This window comes from Myotis yumanensis, unplaced genomic scaffold (genome assembly GCF_028538775.1).
Source record: "Myotis yumanensis isolate MYYU_CA2020_CCGP unplaced genomic scaffold, mMyoYum1.0.hap1 SCAF_5, whole genome shotgun sequence".
NCBI lineage: Eukaryota > Metazoa > Chordata > Mammalia > Chiroptera > Vespertilionidae > Myotis > Myotis yumanensis.
In genome coordinates, this window is record NW_027223756.1 from 53,242,449 (window position 1) to 53,255,180 (window position 12,732).

At 39.7% G+C, this 12,732-nt stretch overlaps 1 protein-coding gene across 2 annotated transcripts in view; it reads left to right on the forward strand.

Annotated features, from left to right (window-relative positions):
• ARHGAP10 (Rho GTPase activating protein 10) overlaps positions 1–12,732 on the forward strand; it is a 256,918-nt gene that overhangs the window by 170,459 nt on the left and 73,727 nt on the right. For both annotated transcript variants that reach the window (XM_070415283.1, XM_070415284.1), the window contains 3 exons: positions 1,916–1,974; positions 8,938–9,043; positions 10,632–10,791. In XM_070415283.1, the coding sequence (XP_070271384.1) occupies positions 1,916–1,974; positions 8,938–9,043; positions 10,632–10,791 (325 nt within the window). The remainder of the gene's footprint in view (positions 1–1,915; positions 1,975–8,937; positions 9,044–10,631; positions 10,792–12,732) is intronic.

Genomic DNA, 12,732 nt, shown 5'->3' on the forward strand with positions numbered 1-12,732 from the left:
TAGATATTTATCAGTAAACATTTATCCACAAATACTGCTTTACTAACATTCCTCAAATTCTGATAATATGGTGTAGTGCACTTAGTTCAAAATATTTCCTAATTTTATTGTCCTTGGGGTTTTTCAGATATATTTCTGTTACTGATTTCTAATTCCATTTTTATTGTAATCAGAGCAATACCCTCTATAAATGGAGCCCTTTTAAATTTATTGAGATTTGTTTCATGCCCCAGAATATGGTTTATCTTGATAATGTTCCATGTGCCCTGGGAAAGAATGCATTTGGGTGGAGTGTCATTTAGGTAAAGGATGAACCAAGGACGAAGTTGGTTGATCACTTTGTTTAATCTTCTGTATTTTAACTGATTTTCTGTCTCCTTGTCCTATCAGTTATTGAGACAGAGAGGTATTTAAATCTTGGCTATAGTTGTAGATTTGTCTGTTTCTCCTTGTAGTCTCATCAGTTTGCTTCATGTACTTTGAAGCTCCTGTTATTAGACCCGTTAACATTTAGAATTCTTATATCTTATTGATTAATTGACCTCTTTAGCAATATGAAATGATCTTTGTCCCTGGCATTTTTCTTGGCTTTTGAATATGTTTTCATTTTTTTTTGTGTGTGTGTGTATCTTTGATGTTTTTTCTTAAGCATTTGAAGAGGAATTTCTGGATTATGTGATTTAAATATTTTAAAGGTTCTTAACATCTTGCCAGATTGCCCTCCAGAAACTGTACAGATTTATACTTGTTCTCAAAGTGTTTATAGAGTTCAGAGATCTGGTCTTTTAAAATTTTAGATTTGTATAATGGTAGAACTGTAGCATTGTGTTGACCATAGGATTAAATATACTGCCATTTTTGTAATCTTTTTTTTTTTGTAGAAAATTAAAATGGTGTGGGTATTTTTTACTATTTATAATTTATTTATTTATTTATTTATATTTTATTGATTTTTTACAGAGAGGAAGGGAGAGGGATAGAGAGTTAGAAACATCGATGAGAGAGAAACACCGATTAGCTGCCTCCTGCACACCCCCTACTGGGGATGTGCCCGCAACCAAGGTACATGCCTTTGACTGGAATCGAACCTGGGACTCTTCAGTCCGCAGTCCGCCGCTCTGTCCACTGAACCAAACCAGTTAGGGCTATAATTTATTTTTAAAATATATGCTTTTATTGATTTTAGAGAAAGAAGAAGGGAGAAGAGGGACAGGGAGATAGAAACATTGATGACAGAGAAACATTGATCAGCTGCCTCCTGCACACCCCCTACTGGGGATTGAGTCCACAACCCGGGCATGTGCCCTGACCGATCCAGTGACCTCTTGGTTCAGCCACTGAGCCACACCGGCAGGGCTGGCATGGATATTTTTCAAGTTGTCCTCAATTTCACTTCTTACCTATGTTTTATTGTTTCACAGGCATAAACCAAAAATGGATAGCATATACTTATAATAGGGATATGTAAGAGGAAAGGATTGATTTCTTTATTTAATCTTTTCTATATATATTTTTGTGGCATTTTCAATTAATATGTTAGAGATGATTTGCAAAATTATGTGCCTATTTGATTGAATAGAAGGTTTGACTTTAAATAAGTTAATGAGTGGAAGGAAGTTTTATATATAAAATCTTGTAAAGGTACTAACCAAGATTAAATATGAAATACCATGTGCTTAGGTCTGATAGGAATTTGTGGGTGCTTAACTTTGATAGTGCCCGGTGCAGATAGCCTTTAATAAAGTAATCTATTTGATATATGTATTTTTTGATATGTAAAAGTATTCCCTAGAGAAGTTCTACGCATTACTAAAAAATACACAACATATTTAATATCCTTTATTAAAGAATGGACACAAAGAGCGGTGACCAGTGTGGATTTGTTTGGTAATCCTGTGCTGTCCTTTTCACACAGGAGTCTTCCGGAGCCTCTTATGACCTATGAGTTACATGGGGATTTCATTGTTCCAGCCAGTAAGTATTGCATAGAGGTGCAAAGATACAGTGTTGGTTGGTAGTGTGTATAAGCTGTAATTTCCACATGAACATTGAACTTCATTACTGTAATTTGAATTTAAAAATAGAAATCACTTTTGAAGATCTTGGGTTTCTTTTCTCTTTTAAAAGGTGAAAAAAAGGGACAATTAATAAATTCATTCATTCACATGTACTCATTGTCGACTGTGCCCTAGTCCCTGGTAGATACTGGGTAAGTAGAGCCATGAAAGAATTTCTGCCCCAGGAATCAATTTTCTAGCAAATATTGGTGCATACACACCTCCCACTATAGGTAAAATATATAATAATGGCATGAGCACAATGCTATGGGAACATGGATGTATTTAACTTGCAGAAGGTTAGGGAGATGAGCAGCTATGGAGAGATTAGTAGTTTGGAAATGGCTTCACTTAGATATTTAGATGGAAATTAAAGGCAGAAAAAATTGAGATAATGCCAGAAGCCACACAATATTTGACAGAGAATGAATTATATGTGATAAAATGTTAAATGAAAAAGGCCCATAGTTGGTAGAATTTTAATTTGTGATGAAATTTTGGGTGAGTTATACTTATTTGAAGTGTTCTTGTTTTCTGTTTTATTATCGTACACCTGTTTTTATATTCGACACATAGTGTTCAATCATTACAGTCTTCTGAAATACACTGGTGTTAGTTATTTAATAGTTAAGGAAATGAAGGTGGAGAGATGTTAAGTAATTTGCCAGATTATAGGGATCTTTAAATTCAAAGCCCAGGCTCCACTCGCTAAAACCTGCAGTTTGGTTTTCACAGGTGCACCGACAGTAGCTATAATTGTATTTTCATTTACTTTTTTTTTCCCCCCTTGGATGTATTCCATAGTTCCATCTGCTGTCGGAAAACGTCGAGCAGTCCCTTGGGGCCTGTGTCACTGCTGCCCGAACATTGCTTTAAATGTTGCCTTTTTGTGAGGTCTTTGCTCAGACCCACATGAAGGTTCCTAGTATGTTGCGGGAAGAAGCCGTGCATAGGCCTGGTTAGAATATCCATGGAAAATAGGCTTTCAGTAATGGGGGAAAGTATGGTTCTATTCACTTTTGTTTTCATGTGGGAAGAGGATTTTTTTTTAAAGAGAATTTGTGTGATCAAGGAAGTGGGGGAAAGTTTTCTTGGCAGAAACTCAAGCAAATGCTTAGTTGTTTTGATTTCTTCCCTGTGGCATTTTTGGCACACAGGGGAAAGAGAAATTAAACTCTACTTGGAGGACCATTGTTTCATGTTGTGCGCCTTGGGGACTGGAAAGAGCAGAAGCGTGCCAGTTTTAATCTGGGATCCTTTGAGAATTGGAGAAAGATAAAGTGATTATGGAATAAGTTTTAAGTCACCACAAGGGAGTATCATTATTATTACTATCAGGCCTTGTAACTGAAGCCAGTGTGTTTGAAACTCTAATGTCAGTGTATTTTACCAGATGAAGGCCTCCTAAGAGGAGGAATTTACAAGTGGTTCTGGAGTCATTGGTGGTGGGGATGAGTTGGAAGAGTTTGTTGAGGGTATCCTTGAGCAATGTGATAGAGGAGATTGTATAAATACAAAAGGTATCACCACCCACTAGGCCAGAACCTTGTGTTTTGCTTCCCGACTTTGTGGGATGCTGTTACAGAGCCTTAACAATTTGAATAACAGGCCTGTTCCAAAGAAAAACTGTAGCTCCTGTAATTATTGGCACGTATTTGCACCTAAGTGGAGTTGCGGTTGGAATGGACCTGTAGTTACCATATTTAATGAGGAAAAAGTACATCTATGAACCAGGTGTATTTTAGAGGCCAACATTTCTAATTTTTTATTTGAGTTTTGTGAGTTCCGTTCTCTGTACTCACTTTCCTCTCAGGAGCAGGTCCTCTAATCTCTTGCATGTGTACTTTCAAGTATTGAATAAAACAGCTACAGAAATCAGGTGGCCAAAATTAGTCTCCCTTTTTGAATATTGTTGGAAAATTAGGATTGCGGTTAGGGCTCTCGTTGTCCATTACCAATGTCAGAGATGGCCCTGTTGTGCTGAAGTGTCTGTTAGCTGAGCTCACTGCTAAAATTACCAAGCATCACCAGACTTTGTTACCGCCTCTCACCCCAGCATGGAAACAGAGTTCTGATTCTTTTCATGTGTGGTAGTTTCCATCTGTTCATGGTGTTGAGATCGTCTCTTCTCCTACCCTTCCTGCTGAGAGCTCTGCAGGTTGCTCTTGGTCCTTTCGTTTCCTGTTGTACGTTTCTTTCCCGTAGAGTTCCGTTGAGAACCTGTGAGTTAATTTCTGAAGTGCATGATACAAATATGAGTTTTGTTGGTTGTCACCACAGGAAGCAAACATTTTTTTTATTTTTCCATTCTTAAGAAATACTGACTTATGCATCGGGGAATTAAATAGTTTTCTTTCTTAGAGATAATTAAGAGCATTAACTAAACCCTCTCAGCTAAGTGAGCTAACTAAATTTGCTGAAAGGAACTAGTAACCATCTGTCTAGAAAAACCACTCCTGTGTTTCTCCTTTTATCACACACACAATACTTCACTTCTGACACTCCCAGTCACCAAATGTGTGGGCTCCCCCCCACCAGGCAGTGTTGGGACACCAGCAGAGTGTCCTACAGTTCAGTTCCATTCTGATTCTTTCTACCTAGAATTAGCATCAGATCCCACAAGTTAAGGATTTAGTCCCACAAGACTGCCCCCGCTTCAGACACTAGTCGGAAGCCTCAGGTTGCCCCCAGTAATTCCGGATTCTCATAGCCTCCCTTTGATCTGTAAGTTGCTGGCAAGGTTTATAGAACTCAAGGGGAACACATCTTAGGTTAACAGCTTATAACATAATGAAACAATAAAGGATACAGGTGAACAGCTAGGTGAATAGGGCGAGGTTTGGAGGTACCCTGGTACAGGAGCTGTCCTTGTGCAGTGGGGTGTTTCACCACCCCAGCATGCGGGAATGTCCATGCACTCGGACGCTCTTCAAATCCTGTACGTTTGGGATTTTTATGGAGGCTTTATCATGAAGGCAATATGGATTATTAACTCTACTTCCAGCTCCACTTGCCTCTCTGGAGAATGGGGGATGGGACTGAAAAATCCGAGCTTCTCATCATGGCTAGATCTTTCTGGTGATCAGTCCCCATTGAAGGGCCCACCCAAAGTCACCTCATTAGAACGAAAGATGTTCTTATCACCCAGGAAATTCCAAGGGACTTAGGAGCTTGGTGTCAGACATCCTAACACTCGATAAATTATGGATGGAGGTCCTAAGAGCTCAGTGTCAGAATCTGGGGTCAAAGACAGTTAATATTAGAACAAAAGATGACCTGAGCACCCCTATTTATAAGGAACCTGAGGAGATACACACACACACACACACACACACACACATATATATATTTAACATCATCAATCTTTTGAGAGAATATAATGGACTTTTAGTATAGAAATTTATAAGATGTAAAAACAGTTTACTTGGTCTACACAGGAATACAAAAGACGGTGCCAACCTGGGGAAGGCTGTTACTGCATGGTGATTGCTACCTTTGAGAATGTTGTAGTCCATAGCCTGTGTCTCAGCCTCTTAGACTTGGATTTCTTGATATGTCGTATTGCTAAGAGTTGGACCCATGCTTCAGGGTTGGACTCATGTTAGACTTAGTTTGAAGATGATATCTGAAGCCTGGATGCCTGCTAAGGTATCACACAGGAAATCTCAGTCCCCCAAACCAAAATACTTGTGTTGTTAGGTTCACTAGTCAAGTTATGTAGGAAGCAAAATCATATTCATATGATGAAAAATATAACAATTATAGGCTCCAGGGCACTGGTGTTGGCCTACCCAGAATGTTTTGTTTTTGTTGGTAAACAGACAAAGTCATATGGTCTTGGTGGGGAAGGAGTCGGAAATCTGGAAATTAAAGGAATCGAATGCTTATTGACATCAAGTTACCTGAGCCTGGTGTATTCATTTCTGAGTCGATAGGAGCTTCCGCAGAAGAACTGTGATACTTGGTGTCTGTTGAGGGAAGATACCCCTTGTTCCTTGGGAAGTGCTCATGCTTTCCTAAAATTACAGTACTATTGATTTATGGCATTTAAATATTAACATAACTGAACATTTATCTGCCCGTGTATCTCTGATATGCTCCAGTAAGCTAAGATCATATCTTTTCCAGTCTCCATTAGTTGGCACAGTTCGTATCATAAGCAGATAGATGTGAAGTGTTGAGGATGCTGATTTATAGTTACACAATTAAACATACTTTTGCTATTACAGTAAACTCCCAATTCCTTGGCATATGTTAGGAATTTGATGTTATGGTTAATTCAGTATCCTAGATTTTTAAAAAGTTATACCTTTCAGTCTTTGTTCATTTATATCAGTGAAAACGGAAGATAATTTAGTTTAGAAAACTTTTGAGAACCTTAAGTTAGTATGTTGTAGCTACATGGAAGTGCCCATTAATAGATTAACATCAAAATAAAAAGAAATGGAGAAAAAGGTAGAGTTACTTTAAAAGAATTATCTCAAAAATTCTATTTGGAAGAAGGAGGAAAAAGCAAACTTGGAAAAAATGTGTGTGTGATTTCAACTGATATGGGATTGGAGAGGAAGAGGGACTCAAAAAATAAAATGGGAGGTTTTGATTATCTTTCAAAACCTACCCTATTTTTAGAAATGAAGACCCTTATCCTTCGAGGGTTGAAAACTATTTCTATGTCTTGTGTTTCTGAATAAGTAATAAATCCAAAAATATTACATTAGGTTTCCCTTGGGGAAAGATGACAAAATAGACACATGAGTTAGAAGTAGCTGATCAGTGCAAAGTTTAAAATTTTTTTAAATTTTCAGATGTACAGAATTCTTATCATAGGCAGTTATCTTTTTACTCCTTCAGAATCTTAGACTATTTTTCAGAGTCCCTGCTTTAATTTTAAAATCAAAGCTGTCAATTGAAAATGTTTCTATATTTTTATTGCTTTCATTTTTTCCCCCAGCTTTGATTTAGTAAGATCTTGGTTTTAACTCCAGATTAAAAACTTGACTATAATTTATCACCCAACTTTAGATAGTTGTACTTTTGTTTTCGGTGTCCAGTGTAATCCATATCTAAGTCTTTTATTATGTAGTTTAATTGTTTGTGTTCCACTTTATCTTGTGCCTTGTCATTTCTTAGCCTTTTTTGCTTTTTTCTCTTTAGCCACAACTGTGTCCTGTGCTGTAAAATCTCATTCCCCACTTTTAAACACTACTACCGGAAGAGTAAACTGGAGCCCCTTAATTTTGGGAGCAACTTAGCTAATCGTAAAGTTGATGGTGTGGAGCTCCTATGAATGACAGGGAGAGATGTCCATGATATATGAAATGCAATAGTCTGTGTGCACATTCATTATTTAAAACGGGTGGAACACACGAAAGGCATTAAACTAAAATTTACTAGCTTATCTTAGGGTGATATTGATTATGGATAACTTTAATTTCAGTGAAGTTTTTGTTGGTACACAGCAGAAATATGCACAGATCACAAGTGTACAGACTAATGGATGTTTGCCAAGTGAAGGTAGCCATGTAATCAGCCCCTAGACCAAGAACTACAACATTATCAGAACCCAGAAACCCTTCCTCATACCCACCATGGTCACCATCCACCCCATGCCACATGAACACTTGCCTGGCTTCTGACGTCACAAGTTAGGGTTGTTGCATTTGAACCATATACAAATGGAATCTAACAAAATATAATCGTTTACATCTGGCTTCTTTGGTTCGTCTTGTGAGATTCATCCTTGGTGGGTGACTCAGTAGCTCATTCACTCTCGTAGTGCAGTATTCCATTGTATAAACATACCACAATCTATTTACTGTTCTACTGTTGATAACTACTTGAGTTGGTTCAGTTTTGGACTATTACCAAGAGTGCTACTGCCGTGAACATTCTAGTGTGTATCCAGTATGATCTTATCTTAATGAATGACATCTGCAAGGGCCATATTCCCCACTGAGATTGCTGTGTTGAGCCCGTCTTTTTTTATTGTGATGTTTTAACATCTGGGGCTTAACTGATCCTGAGAGACTAACCTCTTGGGGCTAACCAATTCCTAAAGATAGTGAACCTGAATGTGCTTTTTCTATGCCAGCTAACAAATCCAGAGCTCATTTTCCTCCACCCCACCCCCTCTTTTGGACTCTTAACACTTCAGCCATATTCTGCCCTAATCACCTGGGGCCAGGTACCAGACAACTGAGGACAGCCACTATGCCCCAGACTCCCTGAAAGAATCCAAACCAATCCTCACCCTGCTTACCTTGCCTCTCTCGTTCCTGTGCATGAAACCACAATGAAGCTTATGGCATGACATGCCTCTTTTTTCTCAGAATCTGTGAGGGTAAACTTCCTTGATGACAGTCATTTCCGTGCCTGCACGTCTCACCGTACCTGATTAAAACAAATCCCGGGTGTGTTTTAAAACAGTCATGTTATGAGACATGGGGGTGGGGTGGGGCGGTGGTGGTAAATGTCAACATACGTTGTGGGGGGATGAAATTCAACCCATAAGAGGGAAGAGTTTATTTGCCGATATTTTATTTGCATCCCATTGTGGGCAGGACACAGTGACTAGACCCCTTCAAGTGAGCGATGAGCACACTGTGAGTGCAGCGTGCCAGGGGACAAGCTGGGCTGGCTGTTCTTCGTGTCAGCCGGGAGAAAGGCAGGACCTGCAGCCTCCTTGAAAGCCCCCACCCCACCAGGGAGGCGGAGAAGCTCAGAATAGGGAAGAGAGAGAGATTTTCTTTTCCTTTGAAAGGTGGCAAAACATGTTTAATTTCTCTGAAGATGTTGAACTGGTGAGATACTGCATGTGTTGACTTTTAGGAATATATTTGATTCCGAATACACTACTAACTATTCTTTTTCCTTTTTAAAGAAAGTGGGAGTCCAGAATCCCGTGTGAATGCTATCCATTTCTTGGTGCATAAACTTCCAGAGAAAAATAAAGAGATGTTGGACATTTTGGTGAAACACTTAACAAAGTAAGCCTCTTTTCCTTCCTAACGTTTTGCTCGGGTGTTGTGGGGTGTTCTTGCATTTGTAACGGTCAGAATTGGGGCTGTATACACAATACCAGGGGCCACACCTGGAAGGGCAGGCTGGACATCTGACTCCTTGTGTGTGTTTTGGACAAGACTGTTGAAACACGATGCTTTCATGAAGTCGTGTAATTATTTGCTTAACATCACTGCCAACAACTTGGGGTTTGATTTGAAGTAGAAGAAGAGAATATTATACACTTCCCTGCACACTGATTCTGGAAATGTGATTATAAGTCTGTTAGCAAATTTAGCCTGGTTTCACACCTACCTAACTCTGACTTTGAGCATGCCCTTTAAGATTGTTTAATCCAGGAATAGGTAGGTATTTCATAGTATCCATTCTATTCTTTTTATTCCCTCTTTAAAAAAGCAAGCAAAATCTAATAATCCAGTAGAGAAGTTAGCTCTTTTTTTAAATATATAACTCCTTGATCACTATATTTATGGAGTTTTTGAGGGGAGAGGAAACTAAGGAGCACCATGTTTTAGAACCCTTGTTTCACAGAAAAAGGAACTGAGGCCAGAGGATATTATGACCTGTGTAGAGTCCTAGTACTAGTATAGCCATTTATTCATTTGGCCAACAAATAGTTAGTGAATGCCCCCGCCCCCCTTTTTTTTATTAATCCTCACCTGAGGATATTTTTCCATTGATTTTTAGAGAAACTGAAAGGAAGCGGGGGTGGGGTGGGAGGAGAAACAGAGAGAGAGGGAAACATCAATGTGAGAGAGACACATTGATTGGTTGCCTCCTGCAGCCGCCCCTAGCATGCAACCGAGGTATGTGCCCTTGACTGGAATTGAACCAGGGGCCTTTCAGTCTGCAGGCTGACGCTCTATCTATTGACCCAAACCATCTAGGGTTGACCTTTCTTAGGTGCTAGTAGACACATAGTTGAACAGGATACTTTCAGGAGGTCCTGTTTTTCTAAGGGGAAAAGACAGCAAACAGAATACAAATAAAAATATAAAATAATTTGAGGTGATGGGTGGTCAAAAGGCAAAAAAGAGAGGGAGGAGAGAGAGAATATATGTTGGGTGTGGGACTACAAAGAGGGTTATTATGGAAAGTCTCTTTGAGGATGAGACCTTGGAGTTGCTGAGAACAGTTGTCCAGTTTGTTCCCAGGACTTGGGTGCTCTGACCAAGTCCTATGTGCTTGTGAAGGTAATTCTGCCAAGTCGCATTGTCCCTGGGAGCAAGAGTTCAGTAATCTGGGGACAGAGAAGGTGCTCTAAGTAGAGGGGGACAGTAAATGAAGGCCTCTGAGGGACACAATCTTGGTGTGTGGATGGAGTTACTAAGCCAGCCACTGTGGCTAGAGCAGAGAGCATCAGAGAGAAGCAGAGAGGTAGGCAGGGGCCTCATGATGTGTGGTCTTGTTGGAGGATCCTGTTTATTTCAGAGGCAGACATTGAGGACAGTTGAGTCCTGGTGTTTAGGGAAATATCTTGCAGAATACTGTACATTCCACAGTTTTGCTCACCTTCTAACCAGAGACCTTTCTTTCCACCCTCATCAACGTTAGTGTTTCAAACCACTCCAAGCAGAACCTGATGACTGTGGCAAATTTGGGAGTGGTGTTTGGACCAACTCTGATGAGGCCACAGGAAGAAACTGTTGCTGCCATCATGGACTTGAAGTTCCAGAACATTGTGGTGGAAATCTTAATTGAAAACCATGAAAAGGTAAAACCATATTAATATTTTTTCCTTAAAGGAATTGCTGTATTTGGCTTGTCAATTTGTGATGTAAAAGTATCCCCTTCTCTCTCTTTTTAAATTTGTCATGATGATGAGCTTGGTTCTGAGAAATTCGCACTGAGCTTCTCTCTTCTGATGGAGCTTCATAAATCGGGAGCCTGCTGGGTCTTCTGTTATCTCATTGGCTTAAGGAGGAAATATTTAACCCCGTTGCAAATGAATATTGGCTCTGCAGTTGTGACTGTTCAGGGTTGTTTTTTTTTAATTTTTATTTTTTCCTTTCCTGCCTTCATTCCTATTTCAAATTCTAGTTCCATGACACAAGGATAGTATTTTTGTCAATCTGTGTCACACTCTTCCCAGAGATGCACACATAACTCCCCTCTACCCCAAGCATGTTAACAATTTCAGGGGGTTCACATGTATCTCCGAATCTGGGGACCCCAGGTTAAGAATCTCTAATTTAAAAGGAATAATCTCTTAGGTGACTCAGCTTGTTACTTGTTCTATATAATCAAGGGGAATACATGCTTTTTCAAAATACAATAGACTCTTTCAAGGACGTTTAGATTTCTTTTTCTCATTCTGTCACTTACAGTTCAGGACCTTGCTGATCATTTTTCCTCCAAGACAACTGTTAAAATTCTTGCTTTCTCATTTGTTCATTAAAAGCTTTTAGAAAATTTGACATTGCATTATATGCCAAGCGTGTATTTGGTGCGGGGATGCAAAGAGGAACATCACAGCCCTTGATGGAAAGCAGGTCACAGTCTGGGGTTGGGAAGCCTGTTTAAGGGCTTGTATCCTATGGCATCATCCCTGTCTAACATACTATATAATTCACTTATCTATTTCCTTAGTTGTTATCTATTTCTCCCTGCTCGATCCTGAGGGCAAAGATCTTTTTTGTACACTTAGAATAAAACTGGTACATATCTGAAGCTCAGTTCATATTTATTGGATGAATTCATGAGCTCAATAAATTTTGAGGAGATTAGAAGAGTGGGAAAGGGGCAATCAGACAGAGGTGGGGCCCCTTGGAGCACAGCATTGAAGGAGCATTTCTTGGGTTCTTGTTGCATTTGCTCTTTGCTAGAACAAGTCTAGCTTGTGCTAGTGTTGGTTTCCACTGAAAAGCTTGAAAGCTGGTCAGAGGTAAAGCTGGTTACCATCATAGTAAAAGCAGCGTGTTTATGGGAAGTTTGTGCGGCGTGTGTGTGTGTGTGTGTGTGTGTGTGTGTGTGTGTGTGTGTGGTTAGTAGCTAATGGTGAATTTATGTCTCCTTTTATGTTCCTGTCAAACTGTCCTTGAACCTCATTAGTGTGCACTCAGCTATCCAGACAGCTTCATGGAATGGTGGCTACTGTTCAGTTTTTGAAAAAGAAGTAATTGGACTACAGGCTTTACAACAGTGTTTAGTAATGCGACTATCATTAGATCGACTCCCAATTAGGAAACTTTCATCCCATTTGTTTGAGAAAACACTGGCCCTGGACTTGCTCTCAGATAGAAAGGTCTCCATTGAGTGCTGTGGCTTCCTATTTTCTTGTCTCATTTGAAGCTGGGAAGATAAGTGCATGATTCTTCTGCTGGGAAGTAGACAGTGCAGGTTCCACCTTGTTAACAAATCTACGAGGAATTTCCAAGTGGTTGCTGAGCCAATGATAATAGCTACAGCAGATGAAACCAGACCCATTCTCAGAGATGGAGCTTTGCACAGCTAAGTAGAGAGAGGGTTTTCAGTTTCCCCCTCTCCCGTTCTGTGGCCAGGCTAGATAATGCTATGGATACACAACCTGTACAATTGAAGCACTGAGGTTTCCTACCAAGAAGGTAGACAGGGGGATACTGAGTTTCAGATTATTTGCTGAGTGCATGTGGCTAGGGTGGAAACACAGAGTTGCTTGGTGTGCAGGGAGGCAAGA